The sequence below is a fragment of the Meleagris gallopavo genome, chromosome 2 (genome assembly GCF_905368555.1).
Source record: "Meleagris gallopavo chromosome 2, MGAL_WU_HG_1.1, whole genome shotgun sequence".
NCBI classification, from domain to species: Eukaryota; Metazoa; Chordata; class Aves; order Galliformes; family Phasianidae; genus Meleagris; species Meleagris gallopavo.
The window spans coordinates 92914828-92938781 of NC_139405.1; the positions used below are offsets into that span (position 1 = coordinate 92914828).

The 23954-nt window shown below is 40.1% G+C and overlaps 1 protein-coding gene across 2 annotated transcripts in view; it reads left to right on the forward strand.

Moving 5' to 3' along the window:
* Positions 1 to 499: 499 nt before the first annotated feature.
* COLEC11 (collectin subfamily member 11) overlaps positions 500 to 23954 on the forward strand; it is a 35212-nt gene continuing 11757 nt past the window's right edge. The window contains exons 1-3 of one of the 2 annotated variants that reach the window (XM_010707936.4): positions 500 to 783; positions 14977 to 15132; positions 21530 to 21601. In XM_010707936.4, the coding sequence (XP_010706238.2) occupies positions 15003 to 15132; positions 21530 to 21601 (202 nt within the window). In that variant the 5' untranslated portion in view covers positions 500 to 783; positions 14977 to 15002. The remainder of the gene's footprint in view (positions 784 to 14976; positions 15133 to 21529; positions 21602 to 23954) is intronic. The other variant, XM_010707937.3, reaches the window with a different exon arrangement.

Genomic DNA, 23954 nt, shown 5'->3' on the forward strand with positions numbered 1-23954 from the left:
TTTCTGATGTTATGATTTCTATTTTGGGGAATGTATGAGATGGTTCAGCTGATTAAGAGGAAAAAGTTGTACATATGTTTAGAAGCTATAATGAAGGATTTCTGAATTTTTTTTTTCCCTCCTTTTTGCACTAATACCAAGTGATACCAAAAGGTATTCTTAAAAAAAACTGTGAGTAACAGTGTTAATGTTGTAGAGTGTTGAGTGAGCTCTCAAAGTTTCATGTTTTTTACTCAACCAGTCAAGGATGCTACAGCCAACTGCAAAAATAGGGAGAGTGTCAGTAAGGAAAATATGTTAATTATCCACATAACATGATCATATTCAGTGCTGCATGCTGTGTGTTTTTACTATCAGTTGTTAGGAATTAAGCAAAGAAGGGAAAGTACTGCAAAAGCGCAGTGTGCATGCATAACTTAGAGCTGCATAGATCTAAATGGTTAAAAAGGGGTTCTCTGCTAGAGAGGAGGAGGGGAGAGTAAGAGTGCATTCCCAAAAAAGTACATTCCCAAAATAAAAAGCTTACATCATGGACCTCTTCAGCTTTCCCACACTTCTTTCCTAATTATTGTCCTGCAGGACAGCTGATCTATTTCAAACAGGAAGCTGTTTACAGATAACACTTGCAACTGTGTTGTCTGATTTGTTGAACTGTCGAAAAGCAAAAGACAACCTCTTTCAAATTAAAAACTGTCAGACTTCTGTAAACAGCAGCAATGAGGTTCATCTGTGCAGTGTCCCTGCAGGCACAGAGTGTTCTGCAGTTTTCTCAGCAACCGTAAGGTAAGTGACTTTAATACTTTCATTCTTTAGAAAAACATAAAGGAAAAAAGTTTGGATGTTTGTTGGCTGGCTATCTTGTAAGCAGCAAAACATGACTGGCAATGGCCACACAACAGGGGAAGGTAAGGGAAATATCTGCTAGAACAGAGCAAGATGTTAATGTTGGACCTTTCTGTTCAGAAGTACCCATGTGAGTTAGGGCACAGAATTCCTGGTCAGTGTTTCTATTGAAAATGTAAAAAATGCCACTGCAAGAGTTAATTCCTTTTTTTGAGTAACAAAGGATGAATATTTAAATTTTTCATGTGACTGAAACTTACTGAGGTTTTTTAGAGAGTTGTTATCATTTTCTATAACAGATAATTGATAACTCAGTTTAACTTTTGGAAATACTCAGTGCTTTTCTCCTTCCTTGTAGCTGTACTTGCCAGCAGCTGGTTATTTTCCACTTTAAAAAGTGAATTTTTAATACATCTGCAAGGCAGGGAATAAAGACTGACATTGCTGAAAAGAAGCAGATGACAGTGGATTCAGTAAGGACTACACCACTGTAATTAAGTTCATACAGTTAAAACTAGATCAAGTTGGTGGCAGTGGTGTAAAAGAATCCTAAATGAAAATTAAGAATGTGCAAAGATATAAAATTTTGGTCTAAACAAGCTTGACTGTGAGAGTAAGCAGTAGTTTAGTAAACAGAGGGCCATATTCTTGCTTTTCGGTCATGTGCAAATTGGCATAAGGAGACAGAATATGTAACTTAAAGTCATAGTTAAAATGGCATTTTAAATATGGCGTAGTCCTGCATCCAGCAGGGAATTGCACAGTGTAGTTTACGGATTGTACGTCATGTTGAGAGCTGTTTTTCTGATTACTTTTGAGTGATTTTTACACTATTTCAAAAGCTCCATTTAGTCAGCTTAAGGGCTGCCGAAAACTTGAGCTAGAATCATTTTGAAGTGGAAAGGCTTTTGATGAAGCAGTTTTTTGAAGAGGAGTGTCAATTTTTCAGAGTAGTTTAGTCCTTTTGTCAAAGTATTTTGGCTGAAAACCAGAAGAGTTTAGCCAAAAATATACTCACAGTGTCTCCTGGGAGCTGTAGTGCTTTGCATTGCTTTTCACTACTGGCTGGCCTTAATGGTTGAACCATGCTTCCCATAGGCCCTGTGCACAGGGACTCGCTGCTGTGATGTCCCTTGGTGCAAGGAGCACTGTGCTGTATTTTGTCAGATGCAATGTTGTGGAAGGGGCACAGGCCGGGCTCATAGGGAATTAAAAGCAGGAGAAGCCCCCCCCAGTTACTAGTAGGTAATGGCTAGTTTAAAATTTGAATGCTTGCTTGTAGCTGTGTGTGAGCTTCATAGCATCCTATTTGCTGTGGACCTTGGAAGTGTGACCCTTCAAGAGCGTTAGATGTGTCAGTAAAAGGCTTAAAAATCTTTTGTTGTTTTTAACCACGCGAAAGCCCAAACAAGGGAGAGAACATTTAAAAGTATTTCCAAGACTTTACCAATTTTTGCACTAAAAATGTTGCACTTTACGTACTTGGAACGGAACGCTGCAATTACAGGGTATGACTGGATATTGTAAGGTAGGTAAACTGTTTAAAAAAAAAAAAAGAGGAAAACAACTTAATAGGAACCTGATGCTTTAGAAATTATTGGTCTTGTCTCTTCCATTTAGATGCCATTTCTAGCAAATTGTGGTCTGAGTGATTTGCCTTTAGGTGCATAATATGTCTATGGGCCTGCAGCTGCTTGAGTTCTTCATTGCTGGCCCAATCTCTTGTTTAGAGAAGGTTTGAGAGGATTTGCCTCATTAGTAGCATTGACAGTGTTGACTTGATCAGGTCTCATCTGGGAATTTTGGGGTGAAGAAGGGGAATAAAAGATGAAGAGTAGAAAGAATATCTGTTTCAACTCTGCCTGTTTTTGGGTGGGGACCATTAGGAATCAAGTTGTGTCCATAGTTGTGTTTAGGTTCCAGGTGCCCATCTTTCTTTGCCTGGTTTTAAGGATGGACGTGAGGAAAGTGTCAGGTTGCTTCAGGAGAGGTTTAAGTTGGACCTTAGAAAGAATTTCTTCATAAAAAGTGTGATCAAGCACTGCAAGGGGCTGTCCAGGGCAGTGGTGGAGTCCCCATCCTTGGAGACATTTGAGTTGTGTAGATGAGGCACTAAGGGATGTAGCTGAGAGACAGGACTTGGTAGGTTAGACTAATGGTTGAACTTGGTGATTTTGAAGGCCTTTTCCAATGAAGACGATTCTACGATTTTGTGACTCGATGCTATTAGTATGATACAGTAATTGTGGAATGAGCACAAATAATAAGAAATCATCCAGATAGCTCTCTCAGATTTTCAGGTTGACTTGTTCAGTGATTTTTCAGGCTAAGTTGTGGATTCCTTCAAATTCTCCTGTGATGGGAGTGGGGTATTTAGCAGATGCTGAAACTTGCTTATAAAAGTTGTGTATATAAGTGTCCTTGGCAGACCCCTTAGAGGTCTAAGAGACCTCAAATTACAAGCTGATTTCATCTCCATCTGATCTGAATGCTGGGAACATTTTGGTAGTGTCCAAATGGCAAAGGCTGATCAACAAAGCGTGACTGAAGTAGTACTTGTCTCTCTACATGATGCTTTCTTTTACAAGACAAGGGTTCGTAAGTAATTCATTTCTAAGGACATTTTATTGTATGTAAGATTTTGTCATCAGAGAAGGATTTATATGATATCACCTCTTGCTTGGGATTCAAGACAAAGGTCTTCATTATATATGCCTAAAATAAATATGTTAAATAATGTATGTATGAAATAACTGGCAATATTGGATGGCATGGTAGTTAGGACTAGTCAAAATAAATCATGGGACAAGAATGTAATAAAGACCTAGCATAGGAAGCAAAAAAAAAGTCTGATTACATAGAAGAAGAATGTCTCTCACTGAGGTCTTTCATCAGAAGGATATTAACAAGAAAGTGGATCCCCCGATAGCTGACTGGTTAGTGGAATTTTGGGCAAAAAGTGATATGGAAACATACTGGGAGCAAGAGAGATGTTGAACAAGAGAAGTGCTGTGCATCTGTGCTCTCAGCAGTATCCACAGATGCATTTGCAGTGTTTCTGTGGAGTTGTGCAATGAACTCAATTCAAAACCAATTGAGAGAAAGTAAGATGGCACTTTTAAAATTATTATTATTTTTATTATCAAGGGCAATCTTTAAAAGGACGAGGCAGATATCTTCACAGAGTATTCCCAGGTATCTTTTTGATTGATATATAGTGGAGAGGAACCTGATTTAAGTAAGTCTTTGAGACATTCTTAGGTAGAATGTGCTGATTTTCACCAGCTTCCAAATATCTCTGAGTCATGAGCATGTGTCTCCAGAATTATTCAGATTGAACTATTTAAGTTTAAAATGTGAGAGACAAATGTGGAGATAACCATATTATCTTCACAAGCTTTGGAAAGATAAGTAAATGGGTTATGTTACTGAAGTGCTCTAAAAAACATTGATTTTCATGTGTGATTTCGAGCAGACAGTGCCCACTGCTACTTCTGCAGTGCGATGAGTGCAATGGGATCTTAGACAACACTCTTTCAACGGTGTACTATAAATGCTAGAGAGGTTTAACTCTTCATTTGAAAACCTTTCAACTGAAAAGAGAACAGTTGGGCATTCCATTCCTTGCAAATCCCGAGTATCGTTTCTGGATGTCATGTGTCAAGCTTGTGCAAGGATCATCATGATGCAGTGAGTATGAATGTTATTATCTCAGCTCCAGCAGCACATGTCCATACTGTCCTATCAAGCGAATCTGTTGGCACTTGATTCTAGGGTCTGTCAGAAGCTTTCTTAATGAGTCTGGTAATAACTTTCTTTACTCTGTCTTCTAAGCAACCCTCTTTAAACGCGTTTGTCCATCTAGGCTGAGTTTACTTGTGATTGCATCAAATTGTTCCTTGATTTTAGGAACGATGATGGTAAATGTCACCATTGTAGCACTGGATACATGGATATAATATGTTCATAGTTGATCCTTCATCCCCTTTGGCAGCACTGAATAATTCTGTGGCAAGTCTCTCTTTTTTTGTTGTTCTTGTTTTTCATCCTTCCGTTGCTTGTGTCAGCTGGCAGATGTTGGGATTTCAGCCAGGACAAGGTTAGCACTGCTTTTAATACCTCCTCTGAAGTCTCTTCTTTTGCTGGTTGCTGCATAATCAGAGTTCTGGCGTTAGTTTCTGCTGTTGTAAATATAAATTTAAATATAAATATAAATGCTGAACACATACACAAAAGTATCTGCAGGTCCAAGTGATCATAGCTGATGTACACTTTTTTAATGTGCGCATGAATGGCCTCTGGTCATGTTCTGGCTGTGTGAGTTGCATCTATAGCTATTGTTAGAGAATTTGCTGAGCTCAAAAGCAGGTAGAAATGCCAGTAGTTATCACTTACTTAATATGAGTTGTTATATTCCTCCCTAGAAACATACTTATTAATAGAGAGGAATCTCTCAGGGTAGTTGGTCAGATGAAAGGAATTTAATAAAAAATTCCCAAAGGGAATTGTCATCGTAAGGAATCTCTTGGCAGAAGAAGCATCCTGGCATATGGGTAAGGAAAGTAACACCTTCAGATTAAATGGCTTTGTTTGCAATTTTTTTAATACACATTCTATCTATATCTTTCTGAATTCACATTTCTTTTTCAGAATGAGACCAAATTGTCAAAAGCATCTCTAGCCTGAATGCAATCACTTGTATTTTAATTCTTTAAATCTTTGTGTGTGACAGAGGACTCGAAGTGCAATTGCTGTGATATAATAGGTGCATTGGGAATTGTTTACCACTGAAGATCTTTCCGCTGGCTTTCACTTGACATGTCTTCTAAGCAGGATCATGTTTGTTGGCAAAGATGTAGACTGATTGGCCAAGTCTACTGTAGCATCTTAGTATAAGAATACTTCTATCTTCTGAGGACTTCATTAATATGTAATCATCTACAGGGACAGCATTATTTAGCATATGCTTTTACGAGGACACATCGGATTTGCACATTTTTTTCCCCACTATTTTTTGCTTCTACAATTATTTCTGTATACAAATCACTTATTTTTCTTAATCTGGGGAACTGTTTTTCTAGGGTTTCCTTTCCTCTGTTTTCTTTCCTGCATCTGCACTTAGAAAAGTGTTTCAGAAGTCATAAGAGTGAAAACCTATTCAACAACACTATTGTTCTTAAGTTTATCCTTTTCTGTTTACTTATCCAGTGAAGACATTTGGCTGTATTCCCTGTGAGGCTTGTGTTTTCCCCATGATGCTTTTTCTCTAATGTAGAGACCATTGGCCATTTTACTGAAGGTGTTTTTAGTCCTTGTATCACCAGTATAATTTATTTCTCACCTTTCCCAGGCATCTGGGATTATGAAATTCCAGCTGATTATGAAAGTATCAGCATAGGTTCACATGTCAAAAGTTATTTGATTCCTGCAGGTTCTCAGTTTGGGCATAAAAACAATATTTTGTTGAAATTGCATTGATGCTGCTGCCCCAGTTCAAATGCAAGATTTTGTACTATGGTGATTTGTTATATTGAGGATATCATTCCAAGAAGCATGTCCTTGTCATCTGAGGATAATATTCTTGGATTGTTTCCATGACTCTGGCTTGAATGCTACTGCAAAATGTCTCATCTTGCTATATCTCAAATGCTCCGTATCTTTTGCTGGATATTATTTTCCACTGCAGCCTGTTATTTTGCCATATCTTAAATCCCAATCTTTAATTATGTACCCACTCTTCTTTTTTCCCCATATTTTTGTGAATTTAGTCCCGTTATTTCTTTCACATATGTGTCTTTTTGTTTTCTGTATGCCTCTGGCATGTGAAGGCTATCTTGGCTCCTGCTGAGGGCTGGCAATGTTTTTTTCACAGGAATGGATGGCCATTTTTTCCTCTCCAGGAGCCAAGCAACTAAATCAACTGAAAAATAACACTGCAAAAAGAGGAATGGTTTTCTGCTGGCTTAGCTACCCATGCTAGCTCAGTATGGGATCAGATTGCGATTGGTGACAGCATGAAGAAGGAGAGGGTGATGTATACCTGCAGCAGGGGAGTCAGGCTGCTGTTAGCCCTCATACAGATAGACTTAGCCAATAGTGATGTGGAGGTTTCCCTCACCCAGCTTCACGTACCTACAATGCTGGGAGATGAATGCATGCCTCTAGAGAGCCAATTATCCAATCTGTTTTAGGGTGAAATTAATTGTCACAGAAATGTGCTTTTCCCTGACTTGATTATACAGGGAGCTCAGGATGATTTTTCTCAGACTCAGAAACTCAGCCAGAATGACTGAATCCCACCCAAGGGTCTGCCTGTAACTTCTGCTCAGTTGAGGTCTGGTAGCAAAATGATCCTGATAAATAGTCATCCCTTAATGCCAGCTGTGTTCTATCTCCTCGCTCACTTTTCTGAGGTGCTGTACATGCTGCGTTCAGAAAGATTGAGCAGCAGTCAAATAGCTTTCTTTTGTTCCTAGAACTTCATCTAAATTCAGCTGATGCAATATCAAATACATGAGAAGATGGAGGCAAAAGCTATTTTCTTCTGCTTTGTTCTTTCTTCTCAATGAGGAGTGAGGGGTAGGATACCAGAGCAACTGAAAGGAAACCTTTCTCATGTCCTCATGTGCTCTGGGGTGGTGCCTTCTGTTTTATCCCGAGTTAACAGAAGTCAATTTTGAGAAGTAAGAGAAAGCACTCATTTTTCTTTTTCTTGTTCTTCACCCCTTTACCCCCCACCCCTCTCCAGTATCCTATTGCTAGGCTTGATTTGGCTTCTTCATCATGTTTCTCCCCTTTCTTCTCATCTTTTAATCTGTTGTGCCTGAGTTTATGAATCCATCTCCTGGGGGCAGTTCCTCTCCTGAGGAGCTGTGTGCTCTCATCTTTTTCACTTAAGACTGTTCCAGAACTGGTATTTCTCATTTTTGGATCAATACTTGAGTGGTATTTCTGTTGTAGAGAAGGCACTCACTAGTGTGAATGTGTTGGGATGATGCAGGTGTCTTTCTGCCTGATCTCTGCACCTCAGAGTTTATCTGGGGAACTGGGACCATGCTTCCCAGATTAAGTTTGCCTTGCGAATCTCTTCAGTACCTTCAAGAAGACAACTGTCAGGCCCCCATGGAAAACTTCTAGGTGTCTGGAGGCCGAGAACACATTGGAAAGCATAAGTTGATTGAATAGGCGTTAAATACTCAGATACTGCACAGATATGCCAACTTGTTCAGCCAGTTCCAAGCTTATGTGGATGCGGAGAGTTGAAAAGTAGTGCCCTAAGGCTTCAGAAATAAGATGAAAAATGCATATGTCAACAATATGTATTCATTTATGTACAGAAATGTTTCCCACAGCGTTCTCTAGATATTCACTGATTCTTGGTGACTCCTTGGTGTTTTACAGAAATGTGTGGGGCATAGCATCAAGACCGAGCTGAGACAGTTTAGATATGAGTTTTAAAAGTACTGACAACTGTATTTCAGAGAATTGCACAATCAAAGGTGTTGAAAGGGACTTCTGGAGATCACTGGGTCCAACTCCCTGCTAAAGAAGATTCACTATAGCAGTTTGCACAGGAAAGTGTCCAGGTGGGTCTTGAATAGCTCCAGGGAAGGAGACTCTACTACCTCTCTGAGTAGTCTGTTCCAGTGCTCTGTAACCCTCAAATAAGTTTGTCCTCATGTGAACCTCATATTTTGGGTCTGGGGGCAGTTAGATCAAATTTTCAGTGTTTCTGATGTATTTTAACTATGGCACCAAAAATCACAAACTATTTCTGCAAATTACAACTGCAAACAAGGCTATGACAGAGAGATTGTCATTTAACGGAGGCTTTTATTTCTTGTTTGTTCGTTTGTTTGACAAATACAAAGCTAAGATTCTCCCTGAATGTTGTTCTGCCATCTAAAAACACCACATGGAGACACTGTGAGACATTTGACACTCAGTGCAAGCAATCAGGAGGGTCCCATCTTCCTCTGGCTGTATGTTATGATAGAGTACTTGCCTCTTTCTATACTCAGTCTTTCTCACACTATTGCTGAAGCCTCGATTTTATATTTTCAGCACAGATGACGGTACGTTAACTCTGCCTTAAACTCACTGACTTCTGCAGAACTGCATCAGGAAGAAATTTGTCTCACAATTTTTAAAAACATTATTCTCAATGAAAAGCGAAGCAACTATTCCTACCTGCGACAAGGGCACCTACATGGTACAGCCAGAGCTAATAGTCCCTCATACCTCACAAACATCGGCTGAGGAAATGGCTCTACTGAGCCAGAATTAAATGCACTTTGGGGAGTTACCAATGACTTCCCATCAGCTAGGCTTTTAGTTAACGTTAGCTTCTCATCAGCTCAGACTCGCTCTTTTGCCCTCTGCGGCAAACCTCACTGTTCTTCAGCATCATCAGGACCTGAAATGCGTTATGTTGCTGCTTTATGCCTCTCCACAAGCCATAGATTTCACATAGAGTTCGTAACCACAGCAGTTACAATCCCTGTTTTTACAATTCCAACAGCATTAACGTTTGGGTATTCTTTTTTTTCTCTTTCAAGCTTGTTGCTTTAACCTTTAAATCAACATTTCTGCAACATTGCAGTGCTTTAAAATGAAATGCTAAAATGATCACCTAATGTTTCAACAGCCTTATCATTGATTCTGATTTTTATATTTATATCAAGTTATAAGTGAGAACTCTCGATTACCCAAGGTAATGCGTAGGAGAGCTGGGAGGACAAATGAGAGAACACTTAGATAAGGTAAAAACAGAGCGATACAAGGCACTTGTAGGTTAGGATTATCAGCAGTGCTGTAATGGGGAAAGGGAAGGTCAGTGGCACAGGTTTCATCTCCAGTATGAAAGACTTCCCTTCTAGGGAATTATCCATAGCCTTTGGGCACTGCTTATCCCAGAAACTTATCCCTAGGTTATGCTGGGCCCTGGTACCATCCTTCTAACTATATTCTGGCTTCTATCTCTTCAAAGTGTCTGGAACAGTGTGAGGTTTGTGTTACAGCCTGGCATTTCAATGACATCACTTTGTGGGTACAAATTGCATCCACTGGGATGTGGCTTGCAGCCTGTTTGGGCATTTGAGGATGCAGAAGCTGCCAGATAACACCTTCCAGGACTGGGTTGCAGGTAATGAGGACTTGAGAAGTCAGGGAAGTGAAAACTGTATAAAGGTGCTGATGTATCTGTAGTGCTGACTCAAACCTGCTTGGAGAAATCTTCCCCCAAATGTACTGTATCACTTCCAGCTGTGGGATGCCTCTGCAGATCTGTCTGTCTGTACCAGGAATGCAGGCAGTTCAGAAAACAGATAATTCTGAGAATTCGGATAGTACTGAGAGTGGAGTATGATTACAGATCTTCAGTTTTATTTTTTTTATAACCCAAGAATGAAAATAAGTCATAAAATAAGAACATCTCAAGGAGGAGCTAGAATCGTAACCTCGAAGAAGAATCATGTAAGATTATAGAAGGCTGTTGTTTCTTTGGTTATTGAGTGGCTGGACATTAATGCCAGCAAGCATCATTTTTTTTCTACATTTTCCATTGATTTGGATTCAACTAGGCAGGTCACCCATCTTGTTGCTTTTAGGTCCAAAAGAACCACTAAGCCATCGTCCCTTGTAGAGCAGCTGCTGGCACTTGCAGGGTCCCTGTATTTGAGCCATTAGCTGGCTGAAGTGAGCTCAGTGCTTTCCACCTGCAGCAAGGTGGTTCAACAGTGCCTGGTGCCAGCTGGCCTGGCTGTTCCAAGTTGTTCCCAGCCAGCCTGGGGTGTGTTCTGTTCCTGGGCTTCCCAGTGACTTCACTGGGTGTTGTCATTTGAAACCTGGGTTCGCAAACCTCATCTCTCAGCAGCCCAGGCAGACTCCCTAGAGCTGACAGAGCTCAACAGTTGTTTTGAAATTATTATGCTTAGAGACATTTTGCTTTTTTTTTTTTTTTTTTTTTTTAATGGAAAACCATGCAAATTCTTTCTCTTCCTTCTCCTTTCATTTATTTCAAAGCTTTCAACCTGCTGTGATGTATTGGCCATTGTAGGTACAACAAATTTGTCTCATAACCCTTGCATAGAGAGCACAGAAGTATTTGTACTTCTGCAAGTGCTGAACATCTGTAGGTTTCTCCCTGACACTGGTTATTTTAATGCTGACGTTACCCCCAAACCAAGGACTAACATGGGCTTTGGAAGACACACTGGCATCCTTTTCTGAGAAATGCTTTCAGTGGAATTTAATTTTCTAAACGCCTTTATGAATCTGGATGTGAAAGGCCTTAATAATAGGTCAGAAAGGCAAGGAACTTTCCAGGATTTTAAAATGAAAGGTATTTCTATAGTGCATACCTGGAGATCAAACTGTTATTTCAATCACATAAGGCCATTTTAGCTGCAGAAGAGGTGGGTTTTTTTTATAACAGGAAAAGGTGGAGAAAGTGATATCCACAGTGTTTCTGGTCTGGTTTCTACGATTAATTTGTTCCTTTTCTGCAGCAGCAGACTTTATAGTTTTATCTGCAGCCTCTTCAGAGATTTCCTCTGTTGCTGGCTCTTCTCAGACTGAGGTAATTTCCCAAGCATTCACAAGAGGCCTGGGTGTTGTGACCTGCCTGAAACCAAGGAGCTCTGCTCTCCGCTGTGATTCCCCTAAGGTTGTGGTGTGACAGCCCAATTTCTGTGCCAGGCAAGCTGTCAAGAGCAGAGCCACCAAGCAGCCCTGACAGAGCCTGTCCTATGCCTGAGCTGCGTGGGAGTTTATAAAGGTAGATGAATATTTAACATATCCCCAGACTTTGATCTTCCAGTTGTAGTCTAGATATGTCAAAAGCTCCATAAAATAAAACCAGCTGAGGTAGTGTTGCCTTTATATTCACTAATGCAGAGACTGTAGCACCTTCCTCATTTAAATTCCTTCTGTCTCGGGCTTTTCAATTCATCACTGAGAATCTTTATCACCAGGATGCTGGATGCTCATGCTGAAACTGCCTGGATCTGCAGGCTTTGCACTGAGTATCTGAGCCACTTGGTTTACAGGCCTTTCTCTGATCTTTTTCTGGATGCATTGGGGGTGCATGAAAAATATCATGGCCAGTAGTTGGAGGGAGGTGGTCCTCCCCTTTTACTCTGCCCTGGTGAGGCTGTGTTTAGAATACTTTGTCCAGTTCTGGGCTCCCCATTTCAAAAAAGACTCCTAGAAGTAGTCTAGCGTAGGGCCACAATAAATAAAGGGCCTGGAGCATCTCCCATATGAGGAAAGGCTAAGTAACATGGGTCAGTTCAGCCTCGGGAAAAGAAGACTGAGATGGGATCCGATAAATGTTTAAAAATATCTAAGGGGAGGTGGGAGTCAATTGGATGAGGCCAGGCTCTTCTTGGTGATGCGTTGTGATAAACAAGGAGCAATGACCTAAAATTTAAACATAGGAAGTTCCATACTAATATGTGGAAGAAATTCTTTACAGTAAGGGTGATGAAGCACTGGAACAGGTTGGTCAGAGAGGTGGTAAAATCTCCTACTATGGGAATATTCAAGACCCGTATGGATGCCTACCTGCGTGATTGTAGGGAAATTGCGTTAGGAGGGGGGTTGGGCTCAATCTCTTGAGGTCCCTTCCAATCCCTGGGCTGTGAAGCTGTAGCTGTGGGCTCAGGCAGGACTCATTTCTTCTCTTCCTGCAGTTAGCACCCACGATGGTCCATTACCTCTCAGTGATGCTATTGCTGATAGTTAAACACCTATGTTCAGGTGCTGGAAGGAGATTTCCAGGCACAAACCTCTGCCATGTCCTCCCCCATGTCTGTCAGCGCTGAAGAGGTGTTTGGACAATGCCCTCAATAATATGCTTTAACTTCTAGTTAGTTCTGGTGTGGTCAGGCAATTGAAATCAATAATTTCTGAAGATTCTTTCCAACTGAATTTGCCTCACCTCACCTCACTATGTTTTATTGTTCCCTATTTCACTTGCTGTCTGTTGTGACTTGGACCATGGACTTGTCATAAAAAGCAAGGCCATCCACTGTGGATAGTAAGAGCTCCTCTGGGATGCCAAGTTCATCAAGATGTAGTGCCTTCTACCCCTTGCCTAAAAATTTCCTCTAGGGGAAATGTGATTGGATTCCAGCTTAATGTATGTGAAACAATTCAGGCAGCTGGGAGAAGGTTGCTATCATAGTGCTCTGATGTGCTATAAGCTAGGTCTGACCTGGCTTCTGACAGCCAGGACTGGCTGTGTGCATGGGTAAAGCAGGTGATGATCTGAGACACTGAGAACAACAGCACAGCAAATGTTTTCCTGCTGATTTTATCAGTCAGAGACCTGCTGGTACTGTTCTTGTTGTATTTGAGCAGCCCCTGCTGAGATTTGTACTTCAGTGGGTTTGTGTGCTCCCAGCAATACCTGAGCTAGGGATTTTAATGCTGATCCAGACATGTATGTATGAGCTGCAGTCATCCTTGTTATGGCAGCATAAGCAAAATTCTGCATGCTGAAAGCTCTTGAAAGGAAAAATATACTATAAACATCTGCATGTGTGAGTATTGTCTCTCCAGAATCAGCACCTGAAGTTATGAGAGGAGACTTCTGTAGATGACATTAGTACTTGGCATTCTGAGCAGAATGTTGTGAGGTTACAACATGTCTCTCTAGAAAGATTGCCTGTATTGCAATCTGCTAGATTATAGCTAATATAAAATTGAGAGAGTTTAAAAATAAAATTGAAAAATAAAATTGTTACATTACAGCTTAGTGGAATCTTTTTTTTTTTTTTTTTTTTTTTGGGGGGGGGTGAGGCACATTCTCCTGAATCTCTTGATCCATGTGAAAATGCCAACATTAACATCTTTTTTTTTTTTTCCATAAAAATATAGCATTAGTTAATCCTGTGTAGTATTTTAAATTTTTCGTTACGAGGAAAATAAGGTTCTGCTGTGTGTCAATCTTATTGTGAACGTGAGTTTAATGCTAGGGAAGCAGTACTTCACTGCTAACTGTAACTATATCTGTGGCTGTTCAGATGAGGGAAGGGTTGATATCTCTTTTTTGGCCAGCTTAGGCTGAAATATTGGAAATAAGGAATTTTCTTCTCAGAAAGAGTAGTAACGTATTGGAACAGGCTGCTCAGGGAGGTGGTGAAGACACTGTCTCCCTGGTGTTGCAGAATCTTGGAGATATGGCACTGAGACCCATGGCTTAGAGGGTAATATAGGCCAGTCTTCCTGTTCTAGATGTAAAATGCACGCAGTTGTGTCAGGGCTATAAAAAGTGATATATGAATGCTTTCTCTTGAAACCCTGATATGACTTTCAGCTTGTTTGTGTAGTAGAAAGCCTTGGTGAAAGAAGGACTGGAAAAAGATGCCAGAAGTACATAAATAATGCTTTTGTCTAAGAGTATTTCTATAGACCTCCTAAATATCAGCTTTTGATGGTCTTTTCACACAAATTCCACTTCTATACTGTTATTTTCAAGAGATTTCTTCACAGCCTAATTACCAGGAAAGACATGTAAGCTTAGGTGAGGGTATGTTTCAGATGTGAGTCTTCTCAGGATTTATGGCAGGCTCTGATGCAACTTCACTGCATGATATAGTGAAATACCATCTCCATTCCACTCTCACTGAGTTATGTGAGGGCTATTGTGTCAGACAATTTACTGGGCACAATTTCAGTGCTTGGACAGATGGGATGTGAAATTTCAGGCCTTCAGGTTGGTCTCATCACCTTCTCAATTGCCTCTTAAGAGTACTATGCACTCCTAAGCGGCAGCTAATTGCTGACATTTTTCAGGGCAAACCCATGTCCTAGTTTTTTCTCCTTTGACCTTTCCCTGCCTACAGTGAGAAATAGTGAACGCAGAGTTGCCTGTCATTGACTTTATTTAATTTCTTTCTTGACTAAATTCATCCTGAGCTTTATCTTACCCACTCTAGCACCAGAACAAACTGCTGAATGTGATGCTACGTATTTCACATATGCCTGTGTTACATGCAACCTAACACATCCTTCTCATGCTGTGTGGGTTATAGCTGCAAAAATATATTGTATTCATAGAAAGATGTTGCATATGTTCAAAAATTGTCTGTAGAATTCTTATAATTGTTTATTCATTCTTTTGTTTAGGAGTCAGTGACCTGTAAGTGCTCATTATGAAGAGAGATCTGGTTTTCTTGGTGACTCTAATTAGCCTTGCCTTCCTGTCACTGCTAAGGTCTGGATATCCTCAACATATTGCAGAGGAGTCCTGCTCTGTTCAGATTCTTGTCCCAGGCCTCAAAGGTAATGTGGAAGTCTACTTCATCATTCACATGCTAATCCTTTCTTTCTAACAGGCTCATTTGCACCACTGGTGGTTTCTAAACAAGACAAAAAAAGTATGTTTTCTATTTGTCCAGTTTGTAGCCTCTTATACATGAAGTTTCAATGTCCTTAAGATTAATTAGTCTGTTAAAATTAACAGAGAATGTATAGAGAATGCATGCCGAGGTTTCCCAAACTTACTCCTGATCATTAATGCTTGCTTTTCTGATATACGTGGCCTATTTTTTTTCTCTCTGTTTATACTCATGACTGATACAAAGAGACTTTAAAGTCAGGCCCTGTGTTATACCTTGAGAGATTTTCATTGCCATTTTGCAGTGTCCTAATGGGAAGTATTTTGTATGTTCTGCTCTTATACTTACCTTCCTTTGGGCTAAATTTCCATTGGTTTTAAATACCTGATTACCTTTTAGAGGAAATCAAAAATTAAAGTTAGGTTTTGGCACTTTTATATTTTCTGTCTAAATATTTTCAAAAATATTTCCCCAAAGTATTGTACAACAATAATGGTATATAAATGGTATTATAAACTGTTGATCCTTCTGCAATTAAACATGTATTGAAGTACCTTAGGTAGGAAATCAACATCTGGGAGGAACTAGCATTTTAAAGTAACAGCATCCACTATGGCGTGGATCCCAGCCCTGTTATTAGATAGCCAATAACAGAGATGTCCATCATGGAGGCTGTGGTATTTCTACTGGAGGGTAATGTTCCACTTGAGAAAAACAGCACTGGTCTGTTACATCTAAGTCTTCTGAGGTATGACTAAGCCTTGAATAAATTTATTTCACTGAGATATTTGCCATGGAATAAGCATAAAATAATAAAATCTTTATATAATTCACAAAGAACAATACAACCAAGGTAAATATATGTTGTTCAGAGTTACACAGATCATTCAAATGGTGACCACAGCAATAGGAACCAGAACTTTGAAATGGCTTTTCAGATCAGAGAAGTTGTGAGGCTTTGACAAGTTTTGTGACTACTTTGCCTTAGTTTCCATATTTGTGTGATCGGTCAAAATTAACACCTTTAACTATGATTCTTATGAAAGGGCCATTATTGCTATTATACGCAGCATAATCTTTTTTAGAACATTTAAGCAGTACAATAATAATCTTGGCCCTTTGCCAAAAGGAAACAACAAAGAAGGCTGAAAACCATCATGTGCCAATGATTTCACTCTGTTTCATGCATTGAAGGCATTGCAGAAGTGAGAGAGATTGATGTACAAATTCAGTGACGCACAAAATGGCTTGATGCAGCCCCAGTTGATGTGAAGTCTCTAAAAAGCTATCAGTGCCCCAGATACACTGTCAGGGGGCCTGGCTCTGAGCACTGATAATGAGATACTGCTGTACCCTGCTGGCACAACTCCAACCCATTTCAGTGGCCAAGCCTTCCTTTCAACAGAGCATTGATGTGGCTGTGTGCCCAAATTTCAGCTCCCACACAATGGGGTTTTCTCACTGCAGCTGTTAGATTTGCCCCTGCTCCTTCTTGGCTGAGCAAGATCAGCAGAGATGGAGCAACAGAACTCTGCTCCACTGCTAAGCATAAGCTAGATGGGATTTGGGAAAAAGAAAGTACTGGGAACCTGTGGAAGAAATGATGGCGACCATCAATTGTGTGAAAAGTAAAAGGAGAAGGTGGAGGTGATGCAGAGAGTGGAGCCCAACTGGCAGCTGAGGGGGAAAGACACCAGGAAAAAGCATCCAAAGTAGGGGAGTGAAATGAAGAAATTTTAGAAGAACGGGAAGAGATAAAGGGAAAGAGAGAAGAAGGGCACAGAGAATGAGAATGAGCAGAGAGACTGGAAACGGGAGAAAAAAAAAAAAGACATAAGAAAATAACACAAAGCCAATTAGGACCCTACAGAACAAAGGATGTCGGAAGGGGAATGAGATGAGAATGGAGGTGGAAATGGAAGATGAAGAAAGCCAGTGAAGACACCCAGAATAGAAAAAAGGCACAAATGAGAGTAAGGTCAGCAGCTTAGGTCTGGGACTGATATATTTTTTTCCCCCCTAAAACTTCAGCTGTATAAAGGAGAAAGATGAAATGAAGGAGGGAAAAGTACTATGGCTCTGAGAATCCAGACAACAGAATTATCTGTTTTGTAGAAAACCAATAGTATTAATAATGGGAAGGTGCATTTTGTGTGAAGAAGGAATGGATAGCAGTGTCCTAATGTATTGCTCACTACATTGTAAAGAAAAAGCATTACACGGAAAAATCCTTTAAACCTTTTTTTTTTTTTTTTGTCATCTTCTTTTGTCTCCTTTCCGTAATCTAAAGCAGGAATTATCTCTAAATTGAAGAAATTTGAATTTGAAGGCTGGACTGTTTGGTGGATAAAGTGTTGGTTGGATGGTCATAGCCAGAGGGTTGTTGTCAAGGGCTCTATGTTCAGGTGGAGGTGTTGGTCAACAACTGGCATCCCCCATGGATCCATCTTGGGACCAGTGGGCTTGTTTAGTTTGGAGAAGAGAAGACTCTGAGGAGACCTCGCGGCCTTCCTGAATGGAGCTTATAAACAGGAGGGGGACCGCATTTTTACGCACTCTGAAAGTGATAGGACAAAGGGGGAGTGGTTTTAAAATAAAAGAGTGGAAATTTAGTTTAGATGTTAGGAAGAAATTTTTCATTAAAAGATTGGTATGGCCCTAGCACGGGCTGCCTAGAAAAGCTGTGGATGCCCCATCCCTGAAGGTATTCAAGGCCAGGCTGGATGGGGCCCTGGGCAGCCTGATCTGGTGCGTGGCAACCGGCCCACAACAGGGGGCCTTCTAGTCTTTAAGATCCCTTCCAACCTAAGCCATTCTGTAATAATTATCTTACTCAATGACATACAATTCATAAAAAGTTAATGCTACATAAATAAAAACAATATTCTTTTTTACACCTTTACTTGATGATACTACTCACACAGAAGTAATGGAAGGCAGTTATCATCAGCCAATGAATGCTTAACCGCTCATGTAGTTAATATTTGGTGTGCTATTTTTATTACAGTAGATTGTGTCACTTGAAGTAGGAAGAATGCAAACAGAATCAGAGACAAACCCTGTCCCATTGAATTCACAAAAACAAAATGACAGCAATAGTAAGATTTACTGTATGAACTATCAGAGATCACTCTCAGTGATGACAGTATGGTGCAGCATCAGATTTGCATCTGCTAGCTAGGTCCTGCTGCCCCTCAGTTCAGCATGAGGGCTAGATTTCTTCTGGGATTGTGGGGCATCACAACACTGTGGAGAACTGGTGGGCATCTTGTCCTGTCACTGCAGAGCACCGGGAGATGAGCTGTGTGTACGTATAGCAGGGCTGGGGCACAGGAGGCAGGGGCAAGGAGCATGCTGAGTAGGAGGAATGGCTGCAGCTGGAGAAGGAAGCCACATTGCAGCTACTGAGTGGGAAGCACAATTGCATGACCCCAGCCTCTTGCACTGAATGGACATGGACTGTCCAGAAACCAGAAAGGGGACTGGGAAGACTATGTATCTTTCTCAAATTTTAATTATTTGTTTATTTATTTACATAAGTCAGTATTCAAAAGTGAGAAGTTGATGTTAATTGCTGATATATAATTTCTTTTTTAAAATTACTTAGTGAAAAACCTTTTTTTTTTTTTTTTTTTTTTTTGCCTGTGACAACACCTGCACAATGCTCAGTGAACATACAGCAAAAACAAGGGCATAAGCACTGCAAAGCTAAACTGGCCACTGCTCAGTTTCTAATAGCAAAGGTCTTGCTGCTTAAAACAGCTGATAACAAAAACTTGCTAAGTGGTCTGTAGCGGGACCTGTAATGGGATAATCTCTTCGCAGACAAAGTTTCTTAAACACTCTCACTAAGGAATGCGGTGTCATCTTATTATAGGAATAAATGCAGGCGAGTGTAATGGCCTGAAGCAAGAGTGATCTATTTTATTGATCCCTAATGCACAGCTTTCACTCTGAAGAAAGTGTAAAGCAATAGGCTGTAATAGCCTGCTCTAAGCCTCCAGAGAACAGGGAAAAGTCATTGTCAGGATTTATCTTTGGGAAGCAAAGAACTCATAACCAGCCCCAAGGAGGGAAAGAAAATCATACAGAACCTATTGGTTACTTGGTAATAAAGAAGTGGTGTTCCCAAACGTGCCAAATAATAGCCTGTTTCCTACTAACAGTATTATTCGCTGGGGATTATGTGGAGTTTGTCCTCATTAAGGTCAGAGAATGGCCTATTTTTGTATGTCTGAAGACAAGAGAGGTGGTCTGGAGCTTGCTGGCAGCCTGAAGAAGGAAACAGATGGAGGGCTGAGCCACCTATGTGTACAATAAGGAGTGAGTGCTGGAGGCTGCGAATCTGAAATGTGCAACTTCAGCTTGTTTTTATGTGTCATTTTTATAGTCCTTCTCTAAAATGTACCTTCCAGCTATGTCAGAGAGCTTGAGGGGAACAAGGTAACCACTGACCTTCTTGTTATGGTGCTTGCTTTGGCTTCCTGAAGGGCAGCTGATGCTCACTCTCCTCTCCTGTGCTACAGAGCTGTTGTGCTAGCTCCAGATTTTTGATCTTAATGTTTTCTTTTCTGTGGAAGCTGTAGAAGTTTCTGTTCTTTTACATACATCTATTTAATAAAGATAGTTATTCAAGTTGTTGTCTTAATTTCAGCTGGGACAGAACTGTTTCCTTCAGGGTGTCTGGTGTGATGCTATGTTCTGGTTTTAGGAGAAAAAAGATGTTGATAACACACTGATGGTTATAATTGCTGCTAAGCGAAGTTGTACAGAGCCAAGGCCATGCTCAGCAAGGGGCCCACGTTGCTGGAAGGGAGCAGAATTAGCTTAGCTGTTTTCAACTGGCCAAAGGGATATCCCATACACATATCCCATGTGACATCATATGGAAGAAGTTTTGAAAGGAGTGGGAGTTCATTGTTTTCTGCTGCTTGGGTAGGTAACTGAGGATCAGTTATGCGATGACAAGCAATTGCTTGTGTATCGCTTGTTGTATACGTTTGTATAAACATATATAATAATAGTCATAATATTATCCTTTTTTCTATCTTAGTAAGTAGATTTATCTCAACACACAAGTTCTACTTTGTTTTTTTCCTAATTCTCTCCCCTTTTCCACTGGGAAGGATTGTGTGAGCAAACAACTGTGTGGTGATGAGCCACCTACCAGGTTAAACCACAGCAATCATTCTTTAAATTTCTATTTGCCTAAGAGTTTTTTAAATTTATATAAATGGAAAACAACAATAGTAGGGGACAAAACAATTTATGTGACTCCAATGGAAGACACCAGGTAGGCACACTGTATGGGAACTGTGGAGTTATGGCCTGAACCAGTGATTGATCACCCGGGAAAAGGACCCAGTCAGCCCTGGGACACAGGTGAAGGCAATTTACCTGTGTGACTGGAAGGGGTGGAGCCTGGCTGCAGCTCTCTTAGACCCCATTTAAGGGCTGACAGCCACTGGGAAGGTTCTCTGGTTGGATATCCTTCCTTGGTGAAGCTTTCCCATGTGAACCTAGATCTTCTGATATAGGTGAGCAATCTTCTTCCTTTACAGCACCTTTCCATCATGCCGATCCTTCCATCATCACACTTTTTTTGCAATACCTTTCCCTTTTTATTGATCTGTCCAATTGCTACACGCATATTACAGAAACTGCTGTTCAAATGTGCTTAATGCATATAATGTGATATGAGTCTTGTGAATATAGCTAGTGATTACTTTGTGGTGATTCAAACCGCAAAGATCAGAAGGCATGATATATACGTAAGTGAGAATGCAGATTAAATAGATAGTTTTCTACACTTAGAAATGATCCAGTAAATGATGAATGTAGCAGTGCTATCCTATAGATTTGTTCTCACAGTACTTGATATAAACTTTTTTTTTTTTTTGGTAATTTTAAGTTATGGCTATGCTATTTTCACTTGGGACTTAAACATGTCCTCTGCTATGCTTTGCTGTAAAGAGGTAATATTTGGTGTGTAATCAAGATATGCTTGGTGAATGTGGAAACAGAAGGTTAAGTGTTGAGTTGAGGCCTGATTCGGAGGCTACTTCTTAACTAAATTGTAGTGTTGTCATTGTAGAGTTGGCTAGAGCCACAAGGATTCAGTAACATATCGACTTTGGTTTTGTTGGTGTCTTTGTTCCTTGCAGGAAAGTCTATTCTCTGTGCTTCAAAGCTCTTAAGTTATTTTTCACTTACTTTTATTTTTTCCCTCTTTAGTAGGCTTGTATTTTCAGTACAGAAAATGACACTCTTGTCACTAACACCAATAGAATATAGTTTTGTTTTAATATGGTTCTTCTTTTTATTTCTTTTTATGTTAATAGGGGAGACTGGAGAAAAGGGGGAGAAAGGTGCTCCGGGTCGTCCAGGTAGAGTTGGCCCTCCAGGAGAAAAAGGTAACTTTGTTAAAGATATTTGAAAAATAATTCCTTACCAAATGCTACATTTTCTTGTGATGCAGTGATGATGGGCATCCTCTGCTGGATGACTAAGCCATTCTTAGATGTTTCCATGTACCTGATAAGCTTATTTGTAAACTAGATTTTGCTTTCAGGTGCAAAAAGTTTTGGAAATATATATATATATATATATATTTTTAAGTAGATTTCCTGTGAAGAAAGGTATCATAATGCCCTCTGTAAATGCAGTCCTCAAATTAAAGCAGAGGGAAGAAATCACGAGGTTCGCTTTCCTTGTTTACTTTTGTTTGTACATGGTGAACATTCTCAGTACCTTAATTAAAACCACTGTGGGAAGGCATTAAGCCATAATAGGCAGGGATGGCCATCATTGATTCCTCATTTCTTAGATCACAGTTCAGTAATATTTATGGGAAGATGGTATTAAAATTGTTCATGCTGTAGTCCAGAAAATATTTTGAGCTCTTGAGAGGAATAGAGTTCAGCAGTATTCAGTTATAGAGCTAGGATAAACAGCATTTCTGTCCTACAGAAAATTGTCTTTTCACATTTGTTCTTCTCTTGAAGAAAGGAAAGTTGACCTTCAAATATTTTCCAAGAGATGCGTATTCTGAAAAAATCACATTAGGATCAGTCAAAACCTTTTATTTCAATACTAAAATGAAACATTTGACATTCCTATCATTAGAATGTTGGAGTTTTTACCAAACTGAATTTGCAAGCCTCTTTTCAAAGCCATCACAGTGGTAATTTATACTTCCTTACAATGATGTGTATTCTGTTACATACTACTTTTGGGCAGATATGGAAGTCTTATTTCTGCAGTCTCCCTTGAGACCAAGAACCAAGGGTAGAGCTCATCCCCTAAAATTCATTGAGAAACTTACAACTCCCTTGAGGGGTGTGTGTGTGTGTTAAGTCTGTGTACATTTCTTATGGAGATGTAGCCTTCAAGGACAACTGTCATAAAAAATTTTGGAAACTAAAATTTTAACTCCTGCAAGGTAATGCAGCATGAAGAGAAGTAAAAGTACTACAGAATAACTTTGGTTAAAAGGTCATATAGAGGTTCTCTAGTCCAATCTTCCACTTAAAGCAGGGCAGGCTTCAAATTTAGATCAGGCTGCTGAAAGTTTTTGTCTGGTGGACTTCTGAAAATCTCAAAGGATAAAGATTCCACAATCTTTTTGATTGGCTTGCTCTTCGGTCTCATTGTGAAATGTGTTTTCCTTAAGGCCAATCAAAATTTTCCTGCTTGTAGGATGTGATCATTGCCTCTTGTCCTTTTGCTATGCATCTCTCAGAAGAGAAAGGTGCATCTTCTTTACAAACTTCCTGTAGTGGAAGAATGAAATTAGGTTTCCTCCCTTACCTTTTCTCCAGGCTAAGTAAAAGAATTTTCTTCAGCTGGACTCCAGTTATTCTCTCTCTTGTTTGAAGGTGCAGAAATCTGTGGGTCCTTTTCTGCACAGCAATTTTTTAGGCAGCCGTTAGCCAAAGTGTGCCAATGCATCCCAGGTGTGGAGTGTTTCAGGGTCTGACTGAATTTCATGGTTCTTCTGTCAACAAGTTCTCGCAGTTTGTCAACCTCATCTGACTAGCATCTCTACTCTCCAGCACATCAACCACTCCTGGGATTGCCAGCAGACTCTCAGAGGTTGCCTTTCACTCCTTCCTGTCACTGATGAGGATTTTAAACACTGTTGGTCCCAGGACTGCTTCCTGAGGAATGGCACTCATAATCAGCTACTGATTAGATTTTGTCAGCCTTGCAGCAGCTCAGCTGAATTTTTCAGCACCCTTGGATGCCTTTTCACCAGTGCTATGGACGTGTGTCTAACTTAGGTATACTCAATTGTCGGCTAACATGGGTAGCATCTCCTCCCCACTTTCTATCACCAGACGTGAAGACCCAGTAGAACACTTTGCCAGTAAAAACAAAGGCAAAGAAGGTACCAAGTATCTCAGCATTGTCCATCTATTTTATCATTGTTTTCTTCCAATCAGAATGCCTGTGCTATCCTCAGTCTGATTTTTACTGCTGCTTTACCTGTACTATCTTTCATACTATTTTCATATACCCAGCCAAGATCAAGTCCAGCTGAACTTTTTCCTTTCTCACTTCATCCCTGAATACCTAGGGAATACTTCCATATTGTCTTTTATTAGCCTCCCTCTGTGCCCAGCCTAACCTGTGTGCTTCCATTGTGCTTGTTGTGCCATCATATCTGAGCGGCTGATGTCATTAAGTAGACTCCCAGTTCCTCCTGTTTGTTTACCAGGATATGACCATTTTTGCACTGGTATTTCAATGGGCAACTGGTCATAT